The sequence below is a fragment of the Mauremys reevesii genome, linkage group 3 (assembly GCF_016161935.1).
Source record: "Mauremys reevesii isolate NIE-2019 linkage group 3, ASM1616193v1, whole genome shotgun sequence".
Classification (NCBI taxonomy): Eukaryota; Metazoa; Chordata; order Testudines; family Geoemydidae; genus Mauremys; species Mauremys reevesii.
This window is the reverse complement of record NC_052625.1, coordinates 144,228,919-144,256,331: the sequence shown is the minus strand read 5'-3', so window position 1 is coordinate 144,256,331 and position 27,413 is coordinate 144,228,919. Positions and strand designations below refer to the sequence as shown.

At 43.3% G+C, this 27,413-nt stretch overlaps 2 protein-coding genes and 1 long non-coding RNA gene across 10 annotated transcripts in view; 1 reads left to right on the top strand and 2 right to left on the bottom strand.

Annotated features, from left to right (window-relative positions):
- Positions 1–5,537, bottom strand: part of SNX14 (sorting nexin 14) — a 91,805-nt gene extending 86,268 nt beyond the window's left edge. The window contains exons 1-4 of one of the 3 annotated variants that reach the window (XM_039532545.1): positions 5,285–5,537; positions 2,861–2,981; positions 2,016–2,092; positions 1,829–1,907 (exon numbers count right to left, since the gene is read on the bottom strand). In XM_039532545.1, the coding sequence (XP_039388479.1) occupies positions 1,829–1,907; positions 2,016–2,092; positions 2,861–2,981; positions 5,285–5,430 (423 nt within the window). In that variant the 5' untranslated portion in view covers positions 5,431–5,537. The remainder of the gene's footprint in view (positions 1–1,828; positions 1,908–2,015; positions 2,093–2,860; positions 2,982–5,284) is intronic. The other 2 variants (XM_039532543.1, XM_039532544.1) reach the window with 2 other exon arrangements.
- A 65-nt stretch (positions 5,538–5,602) lies between these two features.
- Positions 5,603–27,413, top strand: part of LOC120402138 — a 31,015-nt gene continuing 9,204 nt past the window's right edge. For both annotated transcript variants that reach the window (XR_005597009.1, XR_005597008.1), the window contains exons 1-3: positions 5,603–7,253; positions 7,415–7,519; positions 14,650–14,798. This is a non-coding gene — a long non-coding RNA (uncharacterized LOC120402138). The remainder of the gene's footprint in view (positions 7,254–7,414; positions 7,520–14,649; positions 14,799–27,413) is intronic.
- The window catches only part of LOC120402134 (synaptotagmin binding cytoplasmic RNA interacting protein), a 36,858-nt gene continuing 33,795 nt past the window's right edge, over positions 24,351–27,413 (bottom strand). For all 5 annotated transcript variants that reach the window (XM_039532554.1, XM_039532546.1, XM_039532547.1 and 2 more), the window contains exon 11: positions 24,351–27,413. This exon is cut by the window's right edge. The gene's annotated coding sequence lies outside the window, so the exon portion shown is untranslated.

Genomic DNA, 27,413 nt, shown 5'->3' with positions numbered 1-27,413 from the left:
AAGGCCCCAAGACACTATTATGATCATTTAGTCTGACTTCCCGTTCCTGTACAACACAGGCCATAGGATTTCCCTGAATTTATTCCTGTCTGAAGTAGAGCATATCTAGATTTTATAAACACCAGTGATGGAGAATCCACCACAACCCTTGGTAAATTGTTCCAGTGGTTAATTACACTCATTTAAAAATCTATGCCTTATTTCAAGTCAATTTCTCTAGCTTCAGCTTCCAGCCACTGGCTCTTATTATACCTCTGTCTGTTGGATTGAAGACCCTTTTATAATAAAATTTCTGTTCCCCATCTGGGTACTTATAGTCTGTGATCAAGTCACACCTTCACCCTGTGACACTCTGTACCTCGGGGGGAACACCCTGCACTCCCATGTTCATCCTTATATGATTGTATGGTATCCAATGCAAAGCTTGTCATGTCGGGTGTCTTCGGAAGGCTCATGATACACTGAGCATTGTTGTTATAGTAATGTTATAGGTTGTAATTTCATGTATATAGTTATGAGGCTGAAAATGTGTCCTCGTGGCTTAAAACAAGCCCAGACAAAACTCTCCAGGAGCAGAGGGGCATCATCAGGGCATGTATGGGACAAACCCAGCCCAACCTCACAGGAACAAAGGACACTGGCCTAGATGGCAACAAAGGATCTGTTGGACTCTCAAGCGAGTCACCCCCCTTCCCTTGGTCAATTTGGCACTGCGATGAGGTAATCCTCATCTTTGACTTAAAGGGAGGGGGGCAAAGCTAAGAGGGAAGAAAGAACATGATAAAAGGGAGAGACGTTTGCCATGCTCTCTCTCTTCCACCTCCATCTCCAGACACCCCCACCAAGTGACTGAGTGCTGATCAAAAGGGAAGAACCTGGCTGAAGGGCAACGAGCCAGCCTGTGGTGAGAAACATCTAAGTTTGTAAGGGCACTGAAAGTGTTAAGATCAGCTTAGAATGCATTTTGTTTTTATTTCATTCGACCAAATCTGACTTCTTGTGCTTTGACTTATCACTTAAAATCTCTTCTGTAGTTAATAAATTTGTTTGCTTATTCTATCTGAAGCAGTGTGTTTGGTTTGAAGTGTGTCCAAGACTCCCCTTGGGATAACAAGCCTGGTACATATTAATTTCTTTGTTAAACTGACGAACTCATATAAGCTTGCAGTGGACATAACTGGACACTGCAAGACGGAGGTTCCTAGGGTTGTGTCTAGGACCGGAGATGTTGGCTAGTGTCATTCGGTTGCACAATCCAAGCAGTGACTGGCCAAAAGTGCTCAGTCACATAGCTGTGAGCAGCTTACATGCTATAGAGGCTGTGTGTGAACAGCCCGGGAGTGGGGGTTCTCACAGCAGAGCAGGGTAAGGCTGCCTCCCCAAGTCGAGGATTAGGGTCACCTAGCAGATCATCGGTCCAGATAACACCAGGGGAACGTCACACACTCTATCTGACAAGATAAGACAACTGAACTCCCTGAGGGTCTCATTACGATGCATGCTTTCCGGTCCTTTAATCATTCTCATGGCTTTTCTCTGAATTCTCCAATTTTTCAACATCCTTTTTGAATTGTGGACACCAAAATGGGACACAATATTCCAGAAGCAGTTGCACCTGTGCAAAATTCAGCAGTAGTATAATCTCTCTATTCCTCCTTGATTTCATATTTTTAATACCTACAAGAATTGTGATGGACTCACTTCTGATGTCCAAAAGTGATGATGAGTCTTAAGGAGGGATCTGAATGACAAAACGTTAGTTGTTTTGGATTTCAATGCACTGAAATCATGTCAAATAATTAACATTAATTGATTAAATAACAGTTACCTCTGAGAGAGAGGCATCAACCTTGGAAGACACTTGTAGATCCAACCATGGCTGGTAGTTTTCCAGAAGCAATGCAGGTCTGTAAGAAACCAAGAGAGATAATACAACATTGAATAGAAGGTTCTCTCACCCCAAAGTACAAAATGTAACAACTGTTATAATAAGAAATGCCAAATATTTAACTTACCTATGCCTTTTGCATTTGACATTACCACACACAGCACAGCTGTGACCCTGGGGAAATAGCTCCTGCAGTTCTAATTGCTAAGAAAGAGAAAGTATTTAAAAAGTCTCAGTTTTTCAAAATCCTCTATCTCAATGCACTTATGCATTAGCCAATTTGTTTTTACTGTATGTGATTAAAGTAAAATTAAATTGCTCAAAATATCAGATTGCTTGATTTTTACTTTTGTGTGTGGGGGGTGAATACAAAGATAATTAAGTTAGTAAAGTACCAAATGGAAGAAATTGAATTTACAGATTAAAATTAACCTATCAACACAAAACATTCTAAATTCAACAGAAAGGTGATTTAGAATTGACGTTTCTTTCTTTGAAACTTTCAAATTCATGTAAAGGAGATTGAGTATGGCCAGTAAGATATATTCTGAATTCATTTTGTCAAAGGAAATGCATCTCTTTTACAAGCATCACGTTATGCAGGTTTAGGATTTAAAAAAAAATGCAACTACTACAGACACTCTAAAAGCATTATACAGGCAGCAGTTGAATTGCCAACACTGACGACTGCATATTTCAAGCCCTTAAGTTACAAAGCCCTAATCCTGCAAACACACTTACTTAACACATGTAAATAGTTCCACTGGGTTCAACCCAAATATTTGCAAGATTAGGGCCTTCATTTGTATATGAAGACTGTACACTAAAGGAAGTTACAAGTTAATATCAACTGCATTCATCACTGTTACATTAACAGAGCATAAAATTTTCTAAAATTACTGATTGTACATATTGCTACAAAATAAATGGAGAAAAATTAAACAAACACTACAAAGAAAAAATTAAATTTACCTTGGGTTTATATTTTATTGTAAAAAGAATATTTGGCAAGAGAGAATCTGGTCCTAATGAGCAGTAGAATGTGACAACGCCAGCAACAAATGACCAGAAGATCATTAAAATGTGAAGATACCTTGTAAACAAACAGAAAAAAAAACCTGTATAACAAGGTAGACAATACCATATGGTATGTTTACAGCAGAATTTTTCAGAATGACATATAAACACAAGTATTTCTTTTAGTGACTACTCTATCAAAAATTACACCTATCTCAGGAGTTCTCAAACTGGGAGTCACAACAGGTCAGGAGGTCAAGAAGTGGTTACATGGGGGTCGTGAGCTGTCAGCCCCTAGGTGGCAGGGCTGCAGCTGTCAGCCCCAGGTGGGGTCGCAGACAGCCACTGGGAGAGCGGGGATGTTGCACTCAGAGGCTTGCTGTGTGAAAGAGGTCAACAATACAAAAAGCTTGAGGACCACTGCTTTGTGTATTCATGAACAGAGTCTTATCTCAATGACTGGAGCTGCCAGTTACGTAAATCTAAGGTGAACTCATCCACAGACAGGAATAATAAAACAGCAATACTAATATAGTACATTATTTCAAAGCATATTACAAATATAACTAATCCCCACAACACCTCTGAAGTGGGTACTGGCCTGCAGATCTATGTTCAGACTAGACAACACTTAATCTCTTCTTGTTTTGATATTGACTGACAAGCCAATGAGTTAATATAATATTTTACATTTATATAATAGCACCTTTTAAGCATTCAAATATGAATTTTTAACCCTCCTATGACAGATGGCGAGTCTAAATACTAATTTTTTATAGGGACACAGCACTCTCTACCTTAGATGCTCTATGGGAATTGTTTACATTTTTTTTCAAACAAGTAGTGAATATAGTAATAGATGCTGAAATAAGTTTTTAGTCAGTATCATAATGACCTCTTCTAGAGCTGTGCTTGATGTAGCTGATAAATGTTTTTTTTGTCCAGGAACTTTTTGTTAAATTTTAAGAAACCTAACCTAGCACTCTCCTCTAAAGGCATATCTTCACTAGCAACATTAAAGTGCAGCTACGGCAGCACTTTAATGTGGCTGTGTAGTCACAGCACCAGCACTGGTGTACTGTCTACACTGCCACTTTACAGTGCTGAAATTTGCAGCGCTTGGGCGGTGGGGAGGGGGTATTATTTCTGAGTGAGAAAGTTGCAGTGCTGTAAAGTAGCAGTGTAGATAAGGCCTAAGTCTCCCAGTAGGTCTAGTTTTATCAGGAAATCTCATGCTGAAAATGCCTCAGGGAAAAAAGTAAGCATGTGTGCCCTGCAGGGCTTTGGAGCGGAGCCCGGAGCTGGAGCGCAGAGCAGAGCAGCTCTGGAGCAGTGGAGCTGCAGGTTTTTTGCCTGGAGCTGGAGCGGAGCCGGAGCACTGCTCCAAAGCCCTACCCTGTACAGCACAGAATCAGCACCAGGACTTTATTAAGTCTGTACTCGTTACTTTATAAATAACTCTTCCTCATACCATATACAATTTATGTTTAATAATTTGGGGATGGGTATGTTGCTATTCAGGATTGTAATGCACACACTCTGGAGATTGGGGTAAGAAAGGAGACCGACCAAAAAGCGGAGTGAGACTATGCAATCACTCGCTGGGAGCACTATAACAACACACTGATATTGACACACACACACACACACCCAAAGCTATTTATTCACAGGATAGGTCAAGAAGAAGGATGTTCCCTCTCCTGGCTGAGGAGAGTATAAATGGGGATGTGAAGCAAGCCTGGGGTCATGGAAGGGTAAAGGCAGAGGGTGTCGCTTTCTGGCTCCCTTTTCCCCACACAGTCTGGCCCCTCGCTACAAACTCTGCCTTGAATTGCTAGCTGCTAACACGTCGCCTCTGGGAGGGAAGAGGACGCTGTTTGCCGCCTCTCCTGTAAAACTGGAAGGCGTTTGAACTAAACCCTCACGTTCCCTGCTTCCCAACGTGCCGGGGCTGTGTCAGGGCAGCTGCGCCTGACCGCGGGTACCAGGGTAGGGCTGAGCAGTCACGGCCTCTCCCCGCCCCCGGCCACAGCAGCCGGGCTGACAGCGCCACGCAGCTACCTCGGTGGGGCGACCGTCGCTCTTCCCGGGCGAGCTCCCGCCAGCGCAGCCCGTGGGACAGAGGAAGCCAGTTCCCATCCCGCCCTCCCCGGCCGGGCCTGGAGAGCTACCCCCAGCGCCCTTCGCGGCCCCGCTGCAGGCAAACAGCCCCCACGGGCCCCGGCCAACAAACAGGGGAGCGTCGGCCCTGCTCCCCGGACACCCTTCCGCGTCATCCCCAGCAACGGCCGCTCGGAGGTCGCCGCCGACTGCTGGGAAGGGGGAGGGCGGCAGCAGGGACCCAGCGAGACGGACGCGGGCCCAGGCGGTGGCTGTTACCGGTTCAGCAGGAGGGTGGCCGCGCTGAGTCCCAGCAGGATGCAGCAGAACAGCGGGTACTGGCGGCAGGTCTCCCGCAGCGCCTCCAGCCCCCGCGCGCGCTGCCTCAGCCTCTCGCCCGCCGCGCGTGCCCACCCCCACCCCATCGCCGCCAGCGGGGGAGGGGCGCGGCGCACCCAGCGCGGGGACCCTCGAACCCACGGAGGGGAGGAGGGAGTCGCAGCGCCGCTTCCGCTCTTTGTCACGTGATTCCACCACCACGTGATTGCACTAGCGTGCGTCGCGTCCGTGCCGTGCGTGAAGCTGGGAGCGCCGGCGCCATGGTGATGGGGGCGGGGCGCTAGGACCCAGCCGCGCTGGAGGCAGATGGCAAAGCTCCGATAATGAGCGTCGAGCCGAGACGCCACGGCCCTTGTGTACCCCGAGGGGTGGATGGGCCCTGCCGTCCCGGGACCCCGTTGGCTGCGCGTCGCCGCCGCCGCCGCGAACACCCCCCGGCCCCACCGCGGCAGTCGGGGCGAGGCCTGGGCTGCCCTCAAGATGGCTGCGTGGGCGGGGGGTGCCGGTTAGCGCGGGAGAAGCGGCCTGCTCCCCTGGCCAGCCGGGCCGGCCCTGTAGTGAGAAGCGGGGCGATCGTAGCGACGCCTGGGCAACGGGCCCGGCGCAGGGGGCAAATTCTGCGCTATGGCGCGAAGTAGCGGGAGCGAGGCCGTCGCGGTGCCGGATACTGTTGTGGCGTGTGCGGGGGTCTGGGAGGTGGCCCGGTGGAAACGGGGCTGGGGGAGGAGCCGGGGAAACCGACCCGCTTCCCTTTCTTAATCATTCCCCCATCAGCAGCCTCGGACCACGCGCGGCCAGCCCTGCGAGCCGGTACCGGGTGTCGGCCTGCTGCTGGCTCCATGGACTCAGCCGCAGTTACTGTTTCCTATGATACTTTCCCCCTTTTTTGCATTTTGTTCCCGTTAGGAGCCATCTAGATTCTTGGCTCGAGAAATTCCCGTGGGGGGAGATTGGTGTTTGGGGAGTCCCGTTAGTGCACACTTGGCTGCTTTGTCCTCTAGCTTCACTGGGGGTGAATGGTTTTATTTTTAAAATTTGACATTTTCTTGAACCAGCTATTGAGGGGGGAAAGGCAGCAGTTTAGAACAGTTTTAAACTAGGTCTGATTTGGGGCAAGAACTACTCCCGTTGTACCTTATGCATAAAAAGATTCTTTCCAGCAAGTGGCCAGTGACCAATCTAGGTGACATTTCAAGCCCTACTGTGTAACATGCTGTCCCAAGCCCTGGAAATAGAAGATCCCTGATGGCAGAATGCTTACATAGAGTTATGATTACTCACGTTCTAATGCAGCAGGGATCTCTAGCCTGTGGCATTTAGAAACTGTATCTGCTATATCTTATTAAAGTAGTGTGTGCATATGGTGACTGAACTGAAGAAGCTGATTAATCAGGGGAGTAATGAAATATTACAAATAGTGTATTCCAGCTTCTCAAACCCTTATTTGCAGAATAAGTACTCCGGGGGGAGGGTCGCTTGAAAAATATTTTGTAGGATGGAAATTAGCTGGTGAATGCATAGTTTGTGCTGTTGTCTCTAAAGCAAAATAACAGTCTGAAAAATAATTTTTAGGTCAATAGTGGCTAAACTTTAAGGTCAAGCTCACATTAATAACTACTGTTAGCTGCAAAGTAAGTCATAGACTTTCTAATATTAATTGAATGCACAGCTGTACTTACTAAGTTACCATGAAATTGAGAGAGATGATGGTACAAATCATTGTTTAGGTGAAGATAAATCAAATGTAAACTTCAATCAGAAAGTTATGGGGAAACAAATCAAAAACGACGTGAACTCCTAAACAAGTCTTCATCTAGGATGTGCACAGGAACAGTTGGATTGTCATGCAAAAGATCTGCTTTAGGAGGACTGGCTTCTTCTGCTCACTCCTTGACTGGCTAAGAAGCAGGTGCTATTTTAAATATTATTTCTTATTGCCTTGGGGGCACGCTTGGGTAAGAGACCAATAAGTGCACTGAGGACCCTCACATGCAATATAAGAGCCATGTTTTTAAATCTAGTGATAAAGTCAAGTCATTCATGAAAAATCCTGCTTATATCAACATCTAGGTGACTGAAGATGAAGATGGCTTTAAATATTTCTCCAGCATGTCCGTCTGCCATAAAATCCAAAGCTTTTATTGATCTCAACAGAAGTTGAAGTGTCACAATTTGGTATGTTGACCTTTTTCAGGTTTGGCAAAAATCCCAGTGTGGGATTGAATTGCTCTAGGAGCTGCTGCTAAAAGATTACATGTCACTATCCATGTTAGTAACGTGTGTGTTTTATTAAAAAAAACTACATGTCTAACTAGATATATGCAAAACAAATGGTATGTGATCTGCTACCCAGGGTCCCAGGAGAAGCATTTATTTCCCAGTGTCTTCCTATGCCTTCCCTAACTCTACTGCTCTTGCACAGTGGGAAGGTTTTTTTGTGTGCTCTTAGTTTTATTATAATGTATTAAATTACTTAGCCCCTTATATTGGGCTTTTTAGCCATAGCTGTCAAAGTGCTTTATGAAGATAAGAAGTATCATCCTCATATTATAAAAGGGAATATTGAGGGACAGAGGGAAGTCACATCCCAAAATCACATAGCAAACCAATATCAGAGGTAGGAACAGAAGTCAGTTCTTAACTTTACTTCAGTGTCTTAGTCATGGGTCTATACTGCCTCCTTAGTTAAAATGCATTAAGAATTGTGTTTGTGTACCTATAAATTTCTGGGATTACAAATAACTTGTCATCTAAGAGGCAAAAGTTTGATTTCTTCAAGCTCACACAGAAGAGTCTGTCCTAGAATATTAAGTATGATTTAATATCAGAGGGGTAGCCGCGTTAGTCTGGTTCTGTAGAAGCAGCAAAGAATCCTGTGGCACCTTATACACTAACAGACGTTTTGCAGCATGAGCTTTCGTGGGTGAATACCCACTTCTTCGGATGCAAGAGTCTTGCATCCGAAGAAGTGGGTATTCACCCACGAAAGCTCATGCTGCAAAACGTCTGTTAGTCTATAAGGTGCCACAGGATTCTTTGCTGCTTCAAGTATGATTTAGAAACTTTCCTTAAAGTTTGCAAGTGTTCACTAATCCCACTTGTGAATAAGTGAAATCTTTGTCAGCCACACAAAATCAAGTAAACAGATTTTGTATATGTAACCTAGCTGGCGGTGAGGAGATGCTGAGTATTTATAGCCCATACTGTCTCAGAAGTAGAGTATGTTTTTCTTACACTTTTTTGTCCAATTACACATAGCGACCATGTGCACCTCAGCAAGCTGTTTCTCTTCCACTTCTTCCCATCCCTCATTGCTGCAGACAGCCATGCATGCCCCTCTGTAATCCTGCCCTCCACAAACACTCAACAAAATAAGTAGTTCTGCTAGATTTCAGCCCTTACACTATCACGCAAAGGGGTAGACAGTTAAAATTTGCTTTCTACAAGAATTTAAGAGCAAATAAGATACTGACATACCAAGACAACTGTATTTTAAAATGTTTCCATAGGATAATGTCCTAGGATGCAGGAGCACTACCTATTCACCAGTAAACAAGGGGCCAACTTTAGTAAATCCTTTTACACAGGTACTTAAGGAACACCTATAGGCTGTCAGCTTGGGAGATGGCAGGGGGGGGGGGAAATCAGGTCATAGGACTCGTTAAAGCCAGCCAGACACGGAATTTTCTCTTTTTTTTTTCTTGTTAATTTTTTTAAGAACCCTTTGCTGTCCTTTCAAGTTGAAACTAGTACTAGTAATCAAAGTAGTTTGTGGGGGGGGGTTTTTTTTTGGTGGTTTTTTTGGCGGGGGGGAGGAGGTTAGAAAATTTTCACTTTAATTATTTGGGTTAACGATGAATGTGGAGAGCAATTATATGTATTACTATTAGTTGTATTAGTACACTTTTTGCATTATAGTTTTGGCCTTCACAACATCCCCTGGCAACGAGTTACACAAGTTGACTGTGTGAGACTTTGAGTCCAAGAGATGAGAAAAGTACCTTGTAAGGATTGTGGGCTCATTCCCACCCTGGAACAAAACATGGGGCATTTTGTGTTCTCTTGTGGCAAATAGATCCATGATAGGGGTAACACACTGGTGGAATATTAGTCTGATGGAACCCTCCAAAGACCATGCATGAATGGTGAGAAAATCTGCTAAATTGTTGAGTTCCAGGAAATGAAGGTCTGTTGGAGTTATCCAATGGACTTGATACCATTTCCAAAATTTGATTGCCTCTTCACATACAAACAATGAACAAGCACCTCCTTACTTGTTTGCACAAATGCTATTGTTCCAATACCATGCCGATGTGCTGTCTGTGAGGACTAATATGGTGAAATTCTTTAAGTCTGAATGGAAAGGTTTGCATACTAGCCTGATTGTCCTGAGACCACATGTAAATGTCATATCTGTTCCTGAGACCATGTATCTGACATTGGTCCAGATGAGCACGCATCCTGTACTGGAAGCATCTGTGATCAATGACTTTATACATGGAGAAGGCAGGGTCCCCTTTGAAGGTATTTTGACAGTCTGTCCACAAGTTGAGTGCTAGATTAACTGAAACTACAACATGCATGAACATCTGATGTCTTGAAGGGCAATAACCCCCAACCTCAGCTATCCCTATAATAGTCTGGCTAGCAGCATCATATAAATGCAATCTGTCATGTGGCCTAAGAGTTTGAGGCAAGTTCTCAATGTGGTAGATGGAATTAATTTGATGGTGAATACTATTGTCCGGATAGATTGAAATATCTCCTGAGAAAGGTATGCATTTGCTGGTTTGGAATCATTAGAGCTCTTATGAATTCTCATTTGTGATGGATAATTTGCTATAGTTTCTCTTTGAATAGGAGGACAGAATCAAGGGCCATGGAGAACTCCTGTTGAGGGAATGCCTTTGATTAGCCAGTTGTCTAGGTATGGGTAGACATGAACACCCTATCTCCAGATGTGTTGCTAGTAGGGCCGCCAAGAGCGGGTTCAGGCCCCGGTGGAAAAAAAAATTTGGGGCCCCCCAGCAAGGGCGGACCGGATAAACAGGGCCGATGAAGCTGGGCCCTGGGCCCCCTTCCAGACCGCCGGCCCCGGTAATTTGTACCGGCTTCCTCCCCCTCTCGTCGGCCCTGGTTGCTAGCACTGGTAGGCACTTTGTGAAAACTCTTGGTGTTGTGGAGAGACCAAATGGAAGAAGAGGGACAGAGACTGGAATTGAAGAGCATACTCTTGGGAGGTGACTTCTTGTGCCCATTTGTCATTAGTACTTCCAGTCTAAGATGAAGAAAATAAAGAAAGGCAGCATCTGAAGGGTTTGTGGAGGGGGAGAGAGAGTCTGGTTATGTACTGGCTGAGATGTGACTTCTTGTATGTCAAGCCTGGTGCCTAGATGATGAAGCAGGATGGCTAGTGCTGCAGATGATAGTATTCCCCTTTAGGATAACCTAGGCTTCTTCCTTAGGGTAATCAGCAGGCTGTTGTTTAGAATAGTGGGTGTTCTGACTGGTCTGTCTTGGATATTTGGATATACTCCTGGAGACCCGGAGTATAAATATCAAGGGATTGTCAAGCAACTCTGGAATCCTTCAGTGAATGCAAATCATCTTCAGAACATGTGTTAAATAAGTCTGTGCCTTCAAAGAGCAAGTCTTCAATGTTATTCTGTATCTCCTTTGGGATACCTGACATTTATAGCCACAACACGTTCCTTATTGTGACTACCGTGGTCACGGATCTAATTGCCATAACCAAAGCATCCATGGCTGCTTGCATGTTTTTACCACTAATTGACCTTCAGATATTATTGCCTTAAGTGGCTCACTAGCATCTTGAAGTTAGACATAAAGGGTTGCTTTGTCCCAGTCTTTCATACTGAGCAAATTAGCAAGCACTGTCACAACTAGAGTGAGTCAGTGGAATAAGCCTTTTCCCACAAAGATGTTGAGCTTTTTAGGGGCTGTCTGTGGGAGTAGACTTCACTGGGCAAGGTGGTTTGGATTTCTCGTGGACTGCTGAGACCACCAGGGATCTATGACCCATGTTGGGAGTAAAATTGTTCAAATCTTTTCTGCAAAGCTTGAAATCTGCTTGCTTTGCAAGTGTTGGCTAAGGCAGCTGAGGTATGCCAGAGATTTATGGGGGTCCCAGTATGCTTTTAATAGGTATTGCTAACCAAGTGAGCAGTTCCTGAAAAGGTCTAAAATCATGTCAGCTGTTGTGGGAGCAGAGGAGAGTACTTCATCAGGCAGTGATGAGGCAGAATCTTTGAGTAGAGATTGGCCTATTCTGGTCTAGAGCTTTGGAACCTGCCTCTTCCTCATGTGGCCCTCTAACCATCTTAAGGCCAGGGGACTTGGGTGGTCTCAGGCGGGAGTATTGAAATTGCAGAATTGTGCAACCTTTGCTTGCACAATGAGAGAGAGGGAGATCTACTTCTAGACAGTTTTGAGGGTGGATTTCAGTAAGCCCAGAATCACCGTGGTACAAGATTGTAAAGGTAGGGCTGGTTGGACTGTTTAGTGCCAGAGGTATGGAGGGTAAGCTGATGCTTAGAAATGAGTGGCCCTCATCTCAGGGGAACCGTTTCCTGATCTCTGTTTTTATGGTGGAATATTAGGGAGGAGGAGAGAAGTAGATGTGTTCTAAAGGTGGTGGTGGTCAGTACTCATTTACTCTTGGCACCCACTCCTTCTAGTATTCTTGGTACAGAGATTGGTATGAGAGAAGTAGCGACTTCTGACAACATAGAGTTTGATGGAGATTGGGGCCAGCTCAGGTGTCAATATTACCAGCTTTGGTACTGAGAAAGTGGTAGTGGATGAGTAGCAGGATTTTGTTACTGACAGATACTAGGTTGGAATTCAATCCCTTGTCAGCTGCCCCATATAATGAAAGGGATTTATACTCCATTTGCAACACAGAGGGATACTGAAAGCAAATGGCTCTTAAGCCTTTCTGTATAAGCCTTATTTAACCAGTAACTAGCCCCTCCATGGAGTTTTCCTCGCAGCTGGGGGCATGGGGAGAATGGAAAAAAGACCAAGGTGCTCTGTTTCCTCTAACTTGTCTTCCTCTAGCTGACCATTCACCTCTATGCCGAAGTAGTATTGTGATTTGTGAGTGACCCAGAGATTGCACGGTCCAGACCTCACTCTTATATGACTACATTGACTATAATAAGCCACCACTGCTTGTGTACAAGTGGAGCACCAGTGAGCAGCACGCAGATGGTACATACTCCTTTCTTTCCATGGTCTCTGCAGAGCCGGCTCCAGGCACCAGCTCAGCAAGCAGGTGCTTGAGGTGGCCAAGGGGAAGGGGCAGCAAGTTGGGCTCTTCGGCAGCAGGTCCCTCGGGGAGGGAAGGACCTGCCACTGAAGAAAAAAGCAGCACGGGGGAGCTGCTGCTAATCACAGCTTTTTTTTTTTCTCCTCCCACTGCTTGGGGCGGCAAAAACCCTGGAGCTGGCCCTAGTCTCTGTATTGCTAGAAATTGGCCACAAATACCTACTTATAGGTTAGAAGAAGGCAGTTGCCAAGTAAGTTGAAGGGGAGGAATGGTGGCAAGTTTCCTCTTCAGGGTGGATATCTCCTGTCTGAGTGACAGCCAAAGATCTGTAGGGTTGTATTCTGCTTGCAGGCAAGTGAAGTCAATGGCAAAATAATCCTATGTACATGAATGGAAGTAGGATGGGATATGGCCATCTAAAGTAATCAGCTTTACTTAAAACCCATTTCACATAGTGGATACATTTGAGGAAATGTGGCTTATAGATCAAATGGGCACTGAGTAGCTAGTTGAGCATGAGGAAATAGAATTCTACAGAGAGTGGGGTACCTTCCCCAGGAGAAAATACTGGGTATGCTAAAGGGCTCCTTAATTTAGCAGCAAAAGCCATAAGAATCAATGGATGGAAGCTAAAGCCACACCACCACAAATTGGAAATGAGCTCATTTTTAAGTGAAGGTGATTAACCATTAGAACAAACTACATAGGGAAGTGGTGGATTTTCCAAATAAATACTGGATGCTGTTCTGGAAAGTCTACTTTAGCCAAATACAAGGCCTATTATGGGCTCAGTAGTAGAGATAAATTGAGTTAATGAGCTGTGAACTATACAGTCAGACTAGATCTAATAGTCCCTTCTCTTTAAATTTCTGCATAACATTTCAAATCAGGATTTATTTCAAATTACATGTAAACACAAAACAATGAGTGTTCAAGCTTTACATAAGTACTATTACCTTCACTCTGACAATCAGACCAAACCAATTTTCCAGACTAAAATCAGTGGGTGTGGTTAAAACATGACTTTATACTGGAAACTGGTTTCAGCCTTTATTAGCCTCTAACTTATTTAATGTAGACCTTTTCTAAAGGCATTTAATATAAAATAAATAGTTATACTGGATTAACCCTCAACATTGATTTAGCTTGCAGCAGTAATGATCAATTTAAGCTAAGCAAGGCAAGAGTTAAGAGGTATGTCTTCGTTAGAGATTTGAACTTAAAAGATTTAAAATTTAGTTAAACCTGTGCAACTTTTTTAATATGGACAACACCTAGTGGACCTCTATACTGTATTTAATACTGAATAGCTAGAAGGACCTTTAAAAAAAGGTGCCTCTTTGTGGGCAATCTGCAAAGTCACTGATACTTCATTACCCATAGGAGAGGACTGCCCCACTGGGCTAAGAGATTTTCTTCCGCAATACCTTCAGGCATGTTAGTAATTTACATATTGTTTCAAAATATAAATGAGCATGCAGTTGGGAGTGATGCTTCCTACCCGATCTACTTTAAGACCTTAAATACCTCTCCAGGCAGGGAGTACATAGAAAGGAAATTTAAATTAACAGTACACTTTTTGGTCTATTTCTAGACACACCACAGGTACAGGCTTTGGAACTCATCCCCTTTGTGTTACAGCCTAAATCTACTGCCATCAAGGCCCATTTATTGAGGCTTTTGAAGAGTAAAAGACACCATAAGGGTGAATTTGTGAATAAGGCAGGTTACAGTGCTGGTTTGATTTTTTTTTGGTTATTTTCACATTTTGAGAGACATCTGCTGTTGGTTTGACTATTTTGAGAATGTATCCCAGGGGTCTTTAGATTATGCGGTATGGTCCACATTCTGAGCAGTAAGCCATAACATGTAGTGCAAGAGTTTTACCAGAAACAAAAACTTCACTGGGTTTAACAGGTAGAAGCAATGTGATCTAAAATGTGTACTTTAAATAGTTTTTATTTAACAAATGTGGTGCTGCAGTGAAAAGTGACTTAAAATGTTCTGTTTAAAGTTAGATTACTATGAGCAGGTCTACACTACAGCCCGGCTGAGATTGATCCACTGCTGGTCAATTTGGCAGGTCTAGTGAATACCCTCCAGATCAACAGCAAATAGCTCTCCAGTCAACCCCTGTACTCTACCCCCAACAAGAAGAGTAAGGTAAGGTGACAGGAGAGTTTCCTCACATCGACCCCCCGTGGTGTAGACCCTGCAGTAACTTGACCTTAGGTACATCAACTCCAGCTACATTATTCACTATAGTGTAGACATAGCCTATGGCATGAAAAATTTCAAACTATAAAACTGTCACATACACATGTCCATTCCAGTGTAGGTGCATGTGTGCTCTGAGCACAGTTACTGGAATGTTTTCCCCTAGTGATATCAGTGACTGCTGGTGTCGCATACTCAAAGCACTGATATAAAGAGCCCCACCACCCTTTCAGTTCCTTCTTACCAGCTGTGATGATTGCTGGAACCCTTTTTTGCTCAGACAGGCCTTAGTGTAAATAGTTAATGTAGCTGGTAGTTTAATAATTTTTAGAACTTAAATAGTTTGACACCTCCACGCTTAGCTAGCAGGGTCTGCTTCCCCAGTGCTGGGGCATGCCTCAGTCACCAGGTTTTAAGTCCTGCGTGCCTCCTGTGGTAAGTCTGAGTGAGCATGCGCTCAAGTTGTCTCAAGTGCTTGGGGGAAGCTCATAGGAAAGACTGCTGCCAAATCTTTAGGGGCTTCAGATCCCAGAACCAAAAAGGAGCAAACAGCAAGACTGCAAATTATCCTCATGGAGGCAGCCTTAAAACCTGCCTCTGAAGCTGTGCTGAGACTCGACGCTGAGCACCTCAGCCTTGGTGCAGAGCACTCCTCCCATGACTTGGGATTGTTTGCACTGATAGGTACGGGAAGACAAAGAAGCAGCACCATAAATATCAAGAGAAGAATTGCTCCCTAGTGCCGAAGGCAAAAGGAGACTGGGATAGAATGAGACCCATGTTGGGACTCTTCTCTGGCACATCAGGTGCCTGCAATCCTGGTGCTGTTGCAAGCACCACAGACTTCAGCACAGGAGCCTCCTCATCAGGCCAGACAGCGTACCAACCAGTTTGTGGTACCATCAACTCTTGAGGCGTTTTCAGCAGCCCGGGACTTTTACCCTATTGGTACCAGCATGCCCAGAAGGTCAATACTTAACTCACTGCTGCTTGGTGGCACCAGTAGTGCCATCTCCAAGACTTCACTCAGTGCCATGGCCACCATCGGGGGGGCGGGGGAGCCCCATTGACAGCCTCAAGATCTCCACCCCAGGGCCCATCTCTGGCAACAAGGAGTACGACACGGCCCCCGTCTCTGCCTCGCAGCTCAGCTTCCTTGTCAGATTTGGAGGTGGGATCTTATTCTCATCACCACAGACGAGCTCACTGCTCCTTGGGCTATTCCTGTTCCACCATGGCTCAGAGGACAGCAATTCCATGGGGACCAGCAACTATGCAGTGGCCATTTTGGAACTCTTGGAGGGGTCCCTAACATAGGGCACCTCCTCAACACAATCACAGCCTTGTCTGAGCCTAGGGCACCCTTGTACTGTGCTGAGACACCAATGATCTGGGCTCCGGTACTGAGCCTCAGGAAGAAACCCCACAGGCCCCTGCAGACAGCAAGGAACCAGTGGAGGATTATCACCCTATTATAGACTCCTCCTCCTCTCAAGGCAAGGCGGTAGTGGCACCAGGGGTCTCCCTGCCACAAGATCGCCACAGGGTGCACTAGGACTTCTCAAAGCAGATAGCCTCAAGTTTGAGGGTCCAAGCAAATGTGGTCAGAGACAACACACAGTCTCAGAGATTTTGTGATCTACAGGCCCCTCTAGAGTGGTTTTACTACATAATGAGGCCATTATGGACCCAGTAAAAAGGCCCTGTGGCAAACCCCTGCCTCCTGCCTACAGCAAAGCACAAGTACTTTGTACCCACCAAAGGGTCTGAATTCCTTCTTTTTTTTTGGCACCCTCCTGTGGGATCCCTGGGTGTAGCAGCTACCAGCAAAAAGGGATTGCCAAGGATAGACTGATCCTACACTCAAGGTGAAGGATCCAAATAAATTAGACCTGTTCAGATGAAAAGCAAATTCCACAGAGGGCCTTTAGCACCATATAGTGATCCAGCAATGCTTGCTGATTTGCTATGAATTCAATATGTGGGAGTCTATGCTAAAATTTAAAGATCTGCTCCCCCAGACTCTAAGCCTTAGTCAAAGAAGGGAAGACAGGGGCATGATCCTCTCTTCAGGTAGCCCTGGATTCCACAGCAAGACAAATGGCTACAGTGGTAACTACAACCATAAACTCTGCACATAGTCCTTGTGGCTCCCACATGAGGTGTAACAATACAAGATTGTCCCTTTGAAGGGTCATTGTTCTTTTCCGAGCAAACAGATGCTAGGCTGCATGGTCTCAAGGACTCAACAGCAACCTTGAAATCCCTGGGGCTGTACAAACAAGCACTACAGGTTACTTCTCACAGTCAGAGCAAGGGATTGAGGTGCAGACCTCCTCCCAAATCCTCCTCAGCAGGTCCTCCGTAGTTCAGCCCCAGACACGCAGGAGCTTCAAAGCACTTGTTTTGACGAGACACAAGGTCAGCATTGTAAACCCCTCTACATTGGATTCAGCTACCCCCTTCTTCTGCAACTGCTTTTCCCACTTCCTGGATGTCTGGACTCAGATTACTTCAGATCAGTGGGTTCTCAGTACAGTAGAACTGGGTTACACTATCTAACTTCTGTCTACCCCATTCCCCCTCCTTGCCTCTCTTCAGGGACCCTTCTCACAAGCAATTGTTGGAACAAGAAGTCAAATCCCTCTTTGGGGTGGCAGCCATGGAAGAGTTTCCATTTCACCTAAAAAGAAAGGGGTTCTAGTCCCCCTACTTCCTAATTCTGAAAGCAAAGGGTGGTCCATTTTAGGTCTGTGTCATCTCAATTGCTATCTCAAGAACTTAAAATTCCACATAGTCTCCTTGGCTTCCATCATTCCCTCACTGGATCCAGAGAACTGGTATGCAATCTTTCACCTAAAGGACATTTACTTCCATATTTGATCTTCCAAGGCCACAGACATTTAATATTTGTAGTGAATCAAGGTCAATACCAGTTTGCGGTGCTCCCATTTGGTCTCTCAGCCACCTGAGAGTTTTCACCAAATGCATGACAATAGTAGCAGCCTCTCTCAGAAGAAAGCCCACATTTTTCCATACTTTGATGACTGGCTAGTCAAGGGCCAATCCAGAAGAGCTCAGGTGGAAGCAGACATCCATCTTATTCAATTGACCTTCAGTGCATTGGGTCTTCTGCTGAAGGTCCAAAAGATACAGTTCATCAGTGCCATCCTCAACTCTCTGCAAGTGAGCCCTGCTTCCAGACGATCATTTTCACAGTTACATCCCTGATAAAGGTCACTCCAGGCTCATCCGATCATGACAGTGTGAAAGTGTTTGAGCCTCTTGGGCCATATGACATCATGCACATATATAGTGCAACATTTGAGGCTACATCTCAGACCTCTCCAAGCCTAGCTAGCCACAGTATACTCCCCTTATCATCTGGACTCAGTGCTCATGGTGCCTGCTGAGGTCCTCAGCTCACTGACCTGGTGGCTGAATCACCACATGGTATGTGCAGGGGTACCTTTCTCAAGGCATCACTCGTTCTCTGTAGCATCTAACGCATCAGCCCTCAACTGAGGAGCCCATCTAGGGTTCCTCAGGACTCAAGGCCCCTGGTCCCAAGAGCTCTCTGTCTGCATCAATGTCCGGGAGCTCAGGGCAATTTGTCTAGCCTGCCAGGCATTTTTGCCTCACATTACGAGCAAGACTGTTCTGGTTCTAATGGACAATACGACAGCCAGGGTCTACATAGGCAGGACAGCATGTGTTCTTCCCCTGTCAGGAAGCAGTCCACCTGTGGGAGCTCTGCATTGCTCATTCCATCAGCTTTAAAGCATCCTACCAGGGAACACAGAACCACCTGGCAGATCACCTCAGCATGTTTTTCTCCTCTCACAAGTGTTCTCTCTGACTGGACATTGAGGGACAACTTCCAACGGTGGGGGACTCCCCTTATAGACCTGTTTGCCACCTGCAACAGGAAATATGAGTTCTGCTCTCTGCAAGTTCAGAGCCTGAGGTCCCTCACCATGGACAAGTCACCTGTATTACACATTTCCTCCTACCCTACTAATTCACAAGGTTCTGATGAAGATCAAGCAAGGTCATTCTCATAGGCCCAGTGTGACTCAGGCATCATTGGTTCCCCCCACTCCCCAGATCTCAGTGAAGGCACTGCTAAGGCTTCTGCTGCAGCTGGATCTGGTCAGCTGTTCTACCCGAACCTCAGCTCTCTTAATCTGATGGCCTGGAAGGTCCATGGCTGAATCCGGAGGACCAAGCTTGCTGGGGGCAGGCCCGTGAGATCCTACTGGGCAGCAGAAAGCCCTCCACCAGGGCCACAGCCTTGCAGAATGGAAGCGCTTCTCCACCTGGTGTTCCCAACAGCAAATTTCACCCTTGCAGTCCCCCCTGCAGCTCATTTTGGAGTACCTCCTACTGCTGAAACAACAAGTCAGGGTTCACCTAGCAGCCATCTGTTTTCCATCCCAAGGTTGACAACTAATCAGTTTTTTCACGAGATGGTGATCCATTTTCTTAAAGGCCTGAAGAGGGTGTACCCCAGGTTAGAGATCCAGTCCCTCCCTGGGACCTGAACCTCATCCTGTCAAAGCTTACGGGGTCCATTTGAGCCCCTAGCAAAGTGTTTGTTAACCCTTTTCTGGAAAGTTGCCATCACTTCAGCCAGAAGATTCTCACAGATCCAGGGCCTCACCTCTGAGCCCCCATATACGGTCTTCAAGGAGAAAGCTCAGTTATGATGGTGGTCTCAATTCCAGTGCAATCAAGCAATCTTCCTACTGCTGTTCTACCCTAAATCACATGTGAGCAGACAGGAACAGAGCCTTCACTCTTTAGCTGTTAGGAGGGCCCTGGCTTTCTACATACATAGGATGAAACCATTCCGCAAATCTACTCAACTGTTCACAACAGCAGAAAGAATAAGGGTCTCCCCTTCTCTTCTTCCGCACAGAGAATCTCATCTTGGATTAGGTTCTTGCATCCAGGTGTTTTATGAACTCTTGGGCATGTTGCCCTCCCACCCCCCACTAATCTGATGGCTCACTCCACAAGGTCTCAAGCCTCGTCCACTGCTTTCCTAGCACAAATCCCGATTCAGGACAGCTGCAGGGTAGCAACCTGGTTGTCAGTCCATGTTTGCAATGCACTATGCCATTACCCAGCAGGCTAGAGCTGATGCTGGCTTTGGCTGTGCAGTATTGCAGTTAGCCTGCACTTGAACTCTGAATCCACTTCCTGTACAATTGCTTGTGAGTTACCTACATTGGAATGGACATGTACAAGCAATCAAAGAAGGGGGGAAAAAGTTACTAACCTTCCCATAACTGCTGTTCTTTCAGCTATGTTGCACATGTCCATTCCAAAACCCTCCCTCCATTTCCACTTACTGGAATGGACATGTGCAACATAGCTCAAAGGGGAGCTGGTAACTCACAAGCAGTTGTACAAGCTTGTGAGTTACCTACATTAGAATGAACATGTACAAACAATCAAAGGGCCCATTATACCAGCAGTATGAGTGCAGGACACCAGAGGTGCTGGAGACAACCCAATGGATACTACTAGGGGAAAAAATTCCAGCAAATCTGCTTGGGATGTGCACACTCCTACATTGGAATGGACAGTGCAGCACATTTAGAACAGTTACAGAAAGGTTAGTAACTTAGTTTTAAGACACCTAAGAGAAATAACTCCTGCATAGTTCCCAGATTTGCCAAAAACCTATCCTATGGAAGCACAATCCTCTTTTTCAGACTCAAATGGAGACACAGACAAAAAGTTTGGATCCCATCTGAATTACAGAAGCCATTTGAGAGAAGAACAACCCCTTATGTCACACAAGTAAACCAGAAGGACGGCCTAGTCATTAAGCAGCATTTTAAATGGCTTTTTGTATCAGCCATCTATGTCATGGAATACTCAAAATACTTTTAAAATATGGTTGATGTAGTTTGTGGAAGTTTATGCACTGCTAGTACCTACCGTATTCTAGACTTGTCAGGACTGATTACTGAAAATAGACAGAGGGCACACCTATTTAATACACACAAACCAGTTTTTTGCTTTTGGCTCTGGTCTTTCATTAACAATTCAATACTTTGATGAAGGTCACTTTCCCTTGCAAGTCATTCTGTATTAGTTTGCTCAGACACTCAGCAAGAACATGGATTGTCTCCACCCTTGCTTTGCCCACCTCAGTAACGTCTCTTAAACATAAAATAGCCAAATACCACATCATGATTCAAGACAGAAGTGAAAAACAGATACGTTACTAGCTACTACAAGATGGAAAGGTAATACCTTATGTGTTACCTTAGCAATTCTCTTAGCTTCTTTGGCATTGTTTACCCATCTTTAAGACTATGACCACGTTATGGAAATTGCAGAAGTCATGGATTCCATGACACTTTGACACTGGGGCCCCATAGCAGCCCAGCCACCATGGCAGCAGAGGGACTCCTGCAACTCCTAACCACCCTAGGCAGTGGCACTCTCCCCCAGCCCTGCAGTACAACGGGGAATCCCACAGAGCTCCCTAGCCCCAGTGGACAGCAGGGGACCCTGCAGTCCCCAATTAGAATAGAATATCAGGGTTGGAAGGGACCTCAGGAGGTCATCTACTCCAACCCCCTGCTCAAAGCAGGACCAATCCCCAGACAGATTTTTGCCCCAAATCCCTAAATGGGCCCTGTGTTTAGCAGGCCAATGCTCAAACCACTGACCTATCCCTCCCCAAATTGCTGCAGGGGAACCCCGAGCCCTTCAAGGTGTGTGGAATTCCCCCCCCCCCCAAAGTCAGGGGTCTCTCTCAGCCGCCACCACATGCAGTGGAGCAGGGTGCTGGGCCCTCTTTACCCCATGTGGTCAGAGATGTTTTAGTAATAGTGACAGATCACAGCTTCCATGAATTTTTTGTTCATTGCCTGTGACCTGTCCCTTTTACTAAAAATATCCATGACAATCATAGCCTTAACAGTCGTGTGTTTGTATGTATGTGTGAGATAGAGACAGATCTCACACATACATACACACACACACCCCTACCTCACGAGTTTTTTTGAGGCTTAATATTTGTGAAGCCTTTTGAGATTCTCATATGAGAAGTACATTATACATTAGAGAAACCAAATAAAAACTACATTCTGGAAATTAGCTAATACTGCATCCACACTTGGATCACAGGCAGTTTAAAGGTATTCAACACTTGTGATTTATCTTCAGTCATAGGGAAATAAAAGCACTGAGACCAGACAGAACACTAAATGTTGAATTTTAGATGATAATTTTCAAGAATGATAGAATATTTATCCAGAGTTCCATAACGTTTTTACTCATCACATTGCCTAGAAAGGTCAAATTTCTCTCTCTCTCCACACACACAGTGAATAGGATGGGTAGTGGAAATGTACTAAGAACATTTTTGGGTTGGGGGGGGGGGGGAATGGCTCATGTATCAGTAACCAAAGAAAGCAACATCCCATTTAAAAAAAACCTAAACTACAATGCAGCCTTGAGTGCTATTAAATAGAGATGGTTACAAAAAAATTCAGGACTTTTGATGAAGATAGAACAAATGAAAAGTACTTCAAACATGTTGGCACACAAATTTAGAAAGGAATATGATCTTAGAGGTCATGCACCAAACAAATTTGAGGGAAAGGATCTGGTAAGTGTGATGCATAAAACAAAAAACCCAATAAAATACAGTAACACACAACAGCAGTTCTTGTATTACAAAAACCTGCTGGTGTCATATTTAGAACCATATCCCCAATGCTACTTCTCTTACATTAGAGGTAAGGAGATAAATCTGTGGTCCTTCATGTCCAGTCACCCACAGAAGAGAGTTTAAACAAATTAAGTAACTGCCTCATCAACACTTTGGTGAATGCAGTCTTTCAGCCTAAAAGGAAACCAGACTCCTTGTGCTCCTGGTTTTGGCTAGTATATTACCAGTTACATCACCTTGTGAAGAGTGACATGGAGCCAATAATGTTGGACTCCTTTAACATTCAGAAGCCAAGAAAGCTCATGCAGCCACAGAGCCACATAGCGTTTTCTGTTTCTTATAGTTTGTCACTACATTAAACTAATCAAATCCAGACACACTGTACTACAGTCAGTAAGTTGTATATTTACTTACCTACCAGTAGGACTAATATTCCTAGACTTGTAACAGTTGTCTGCTATTCTACATTATCACAACTGCTGCTACTCTCCAATGAATTATCTAGCTCTTGCCACACATTCAGAAAACTTTGAGGCCCTGGGAAGTCTTCATGAAGATATTCTCATAAAAATTATGACACTAAATTTGACCAAGTGTTCCCAGGTGAGCTCAGCTATGCAGTAGGCACTTGAGTGACCACCTTACGGTGGGGGGAAAAAAACTTCTCCTTTATCCCATCAACCAGCTAAAAACTTATCTAGGACTTCACCATAACAAATGTCCCTTTCTCCAAATTTAAATAAACTAATAAAATATCAGAATTTAAGATTATATTGACATGCAACAAAGTCCTTTAATGACTAAGATGTACTGTAAAATCAGACAAAGCTAAAAAAAAGTCAGCTTCCTTTGCCTTGTGTCTGAACACAGATCAGGCAAATTTACACTAGAATTTTTAATCAGATTGGTCAAAAACATTATACGAAATTAGTTTTGCATGGTGGGACAAGTTTTCAGTGGTCACATTTTGGTATCTCATCACAAAGTTGTGGGGAACCAAAATAGCTGTATGCCTTCTCCCTGCTGTTTTCTCCCTGCCTCTCACACACAAAAAAAGGATCTTTAGCAAGACTCTCTTATGCTTTACCAGAGTGCCATGCAGAAAAAATGACTAGAAAATAACTTGTCATTTTTATTTGGCAGGCAGGCAGTCAGTGAGAAAAGCACTTCAATGCAGAAGCTTGGCACTAGAAATCCTGGCTCAGCTGCTGGAGCTAGTCCTCTCTCAGACTTGAAATCAGTTATAGCAGCTGTTCATAGCTAGCAAAGATGGCTGGTTAGCAGTTTGAGCCCCAATTCAAAAAATGTAGCCAGACCCCATGCTCATGCTGAGCTGGTTACAGAATTAAGAACCAAGTAATCTATGCTTCATATTTGTGTAAACAAAACCTGACAGTTTTCAGCTTATAGTGCATTTTGAGAAACGGTAATTCATTTTTCTCTGTGTGTGTGTATATATATATATTTTTATTTATCCCCCCCCCCCAATACCTGCTTCCGATGGGGTTTAAAGCAAGCATCATCCTCTTCATTAAGTCCTCACAAATGTGTTTATGAATGCAATTAATTTTGGTATGAAAAGAGCACTATCAGCTTGAGACTTAGTGAATTCAGAAAACATTCACACCTATTTTTATGTAGGTACCAACCTGGGTCTCTGTTTCTATGTATGTTACACTTAATTTTTCCCCTCCTATTGCTTTGTAAAAAGCATACACAAATATGGTAACTGACTGGCTAAACAAGGGAAGAGTGAAACAGACTATAAATACTGACAAATGCACAAAGTGACAAACTGGAAAAGAAAAAACAGGTTTTAGTAATAGCAATTGTGAGAAATGTATAGAATAGCAGGTAATATTTTCAGACAGAAGTTTGATTTAAAATTGATAGTGTCGCTTTAAGAGATGGCGTGTAATTTGAAGTGCTAATGTCATCCTGTTATCACAGTCTAGCAACAATAGCAATTTCCCTTCTTTTAGATTTGTAGTGTTTACAGGGACATTCAGGTAAAAGTAAAACAAGGAAATGTAACTCTTAATTACCTATATTAAAATTATTAAAATAGTTTCTACTTTCATCGTTATTTACTTTTTGCATTTCTCAGCTTAGACAATGGAAGTATTTTAGTCAATTTCACTTTCAGGTGCTTTGTAATGTGCAGGATGCACACAGGACAGGATAACGTTTATTTTTAAAACAGTCTTCATTCTAAATAAGTTCCTGGTAAGGTACTGATCTGAAGACTTGTAAAAAGTTTTTTTTACATAACCTAAGTTTTGAGTGAAGCTGGACTTAACCATGCTTCTTTTAAAAACCACAATAGTAACAGGCCTGTACAACCCCCTTTTAACAAAAACAAACTTGAATTTTAAAACGAAGAAGTATACTTTAAAATGCCCTGTTATTGGAGTGTTTATAAACCAGAAGTGTTAAGCAGCACAGGTTTCTAATTTCTTCTTAAATTCAACTACTCTGTGAATTTTGGAACAGATCTGCACATGCAGGGGTGGAACTATAAGAGCTCATACTCTCAATTCTTTCCAACTATTTCAGCAGAGAAAGACCCCATGAACACAACTGCAAGTAGTACAATACTTTAGATAGTAAACAGTTGCCTTTAACATGCTGATAGGAACTGTGTGTATTATGTTCATTTATATCATATTCCATAAAAACTGCATTATTGCTGTAGAACATTTCAAGTTTACCAACACCCAGTACAACCAAACCAACCTTTTATATATGCACTTGCCCATCTTCAATATCATTAATATGTAATATTGAAGTTTGTTTTGTTTCCTTTAACAACCAAATTTAAAGCTTTGAAAACATGTTAACATTTTTTGTTTTGAAAACTTATTTTGCACAATATCGTTAAGTCATCACATGCATTTTACTTTAGCTTTCAGATCATATTGCTAAAAAACTGCACCAATATCAGAACAGTGCAAATCATATTTAATTTTAAAAGTTATAATGGCTTGAGTTCATAATTATTAAAAAGAACACTGTCAAGATTCTGGTAGTTTTGCTTACTCACCATTGCTTACATTCCATTCAAACAAAAACATTTCCTTGTCAATTTTAACATTTTCCAATATTTTCCCTCTGTACTTTAATTAGAGCTGAAATAGATGGATATTTGTCCACAATTTCAACTTACATAGTGCCTTAGTGTCATATCTTCTTTGCTCACCAGCACCAATTGTTAACACAATTCTGAAAATAGGTTTTCAGTTTTTCCAACAGAGCAGAAAAAAAAAGAGTAGCACTAGTGAGACCACAAAAGCATTTTTCAATTTTTCAGCAATGGAGAGATTTAAATGATTTAGAAATTGGAGGATTTCACCTCTTCCCCAGCCAATTCATTAAACCCAATTTATGATTTACTATAATAGTGATACAAACACCCTGACAGTGTTCCTTATAAAACCATATATGACAGTAAAAGTGCCAGTAGGCATGGCAACCTCTTTTGAAGGGAGCATTAACTCCTTGACACTGGGAATTGCCAGCACCAAGGATTACATTGAAATTCAAAATTATACTTAAGGGTACATGTATTTAGCAAACCCACTTTCCATAAGCCTAATATTTTATCAATATGTTTAAAGTTTTAGAAGCTGATTCATCATCATACTTTTACGCTCAACTCTGAGGAAAAAAGTATTTTCTTTAGCATGGGCAGTTTACGAAACTGACAGCAAATGCCTCATTAAGCACTGACTACTCAATTTACCATCATCCACTTATGTTTAAGGTTCATAACTGGCAAGGCACATTTACATATTCCAATGAATACTTGACAATTTTAAATTACACTTCATGTCCCAGCTATCCCAGTAATTGACATACAACATACTAAAATGGTTTATTAAGGTAACAAAAAATTCAATTAATGTGAAACATACAGGCTATTGGCAACCACTATTCTAAAAATTATGTAAATACAAGTAAACATACTGAAATGTGTGCGATTCTAAGTTTTTAAACCAGAAGATCTCTGTACTAACACACATTTATATTAATGACACATAAAAAAAATAAAAACTTTATTACAAAAATAAGTTACACTCGCCTCCAGCTTACAGTATAAAACAATTTTATTTGCAGGAATGCAAAATGATTGTTTGCCATGAGCATTTTCAACATATGACATATCTAATTTTTTAATAAAATTTGCATTTACTGGGGGAAACTGGTGTGTATAAAACCTTAATTAGGTATAAGCTTCAATCTTCATTGTGGTGCCTATGGGTATGTAGTATAACTGCAGTATCCCTTTGGGAACGGGGATAAGGGAAGCTCATTTTGTCAAGTCCAAGTTAAATCATAATTTCACTTGTCTTTACCTACACAAGTTTGGACTTAACAAGGTTTTTTTTGTTTATTTTTTTTTTGGAAAGGTGATTCAATAGAGGATGCTTCACCACTGAACACTCACTGTCATCAAGGTGCTTTAGAAAATTAAAAACATAGCACAAATGATTGTACTCTACTCTACAGGTTATCATGATCTACATAAGAGAAATGGAAAGCTGATCCACATGTTTTTACAGCGATCAGCAATAAGAAATGCACTAATGAAAACATACCTTTTACCTAAAAAGCTAAACTACAGCCATATACTATTTTCTATGATTTATGAAAAACTTCAAAATATCCAAATGTCAGGCTTCACTGTACACTTGTCAGTTTTAGTCTGACCTTTTATAAAGGGACACTGCAGTATTTAGTACAAGTTGCTGATGCACTTTTTTGAACATCTGATGTCTTACAAAAGTAACATCTTGCTAAACTATTATACATCCAAATAACTACAATATCTGAAGAAGCAAGGCTGCTTTTTCAGCCACAAA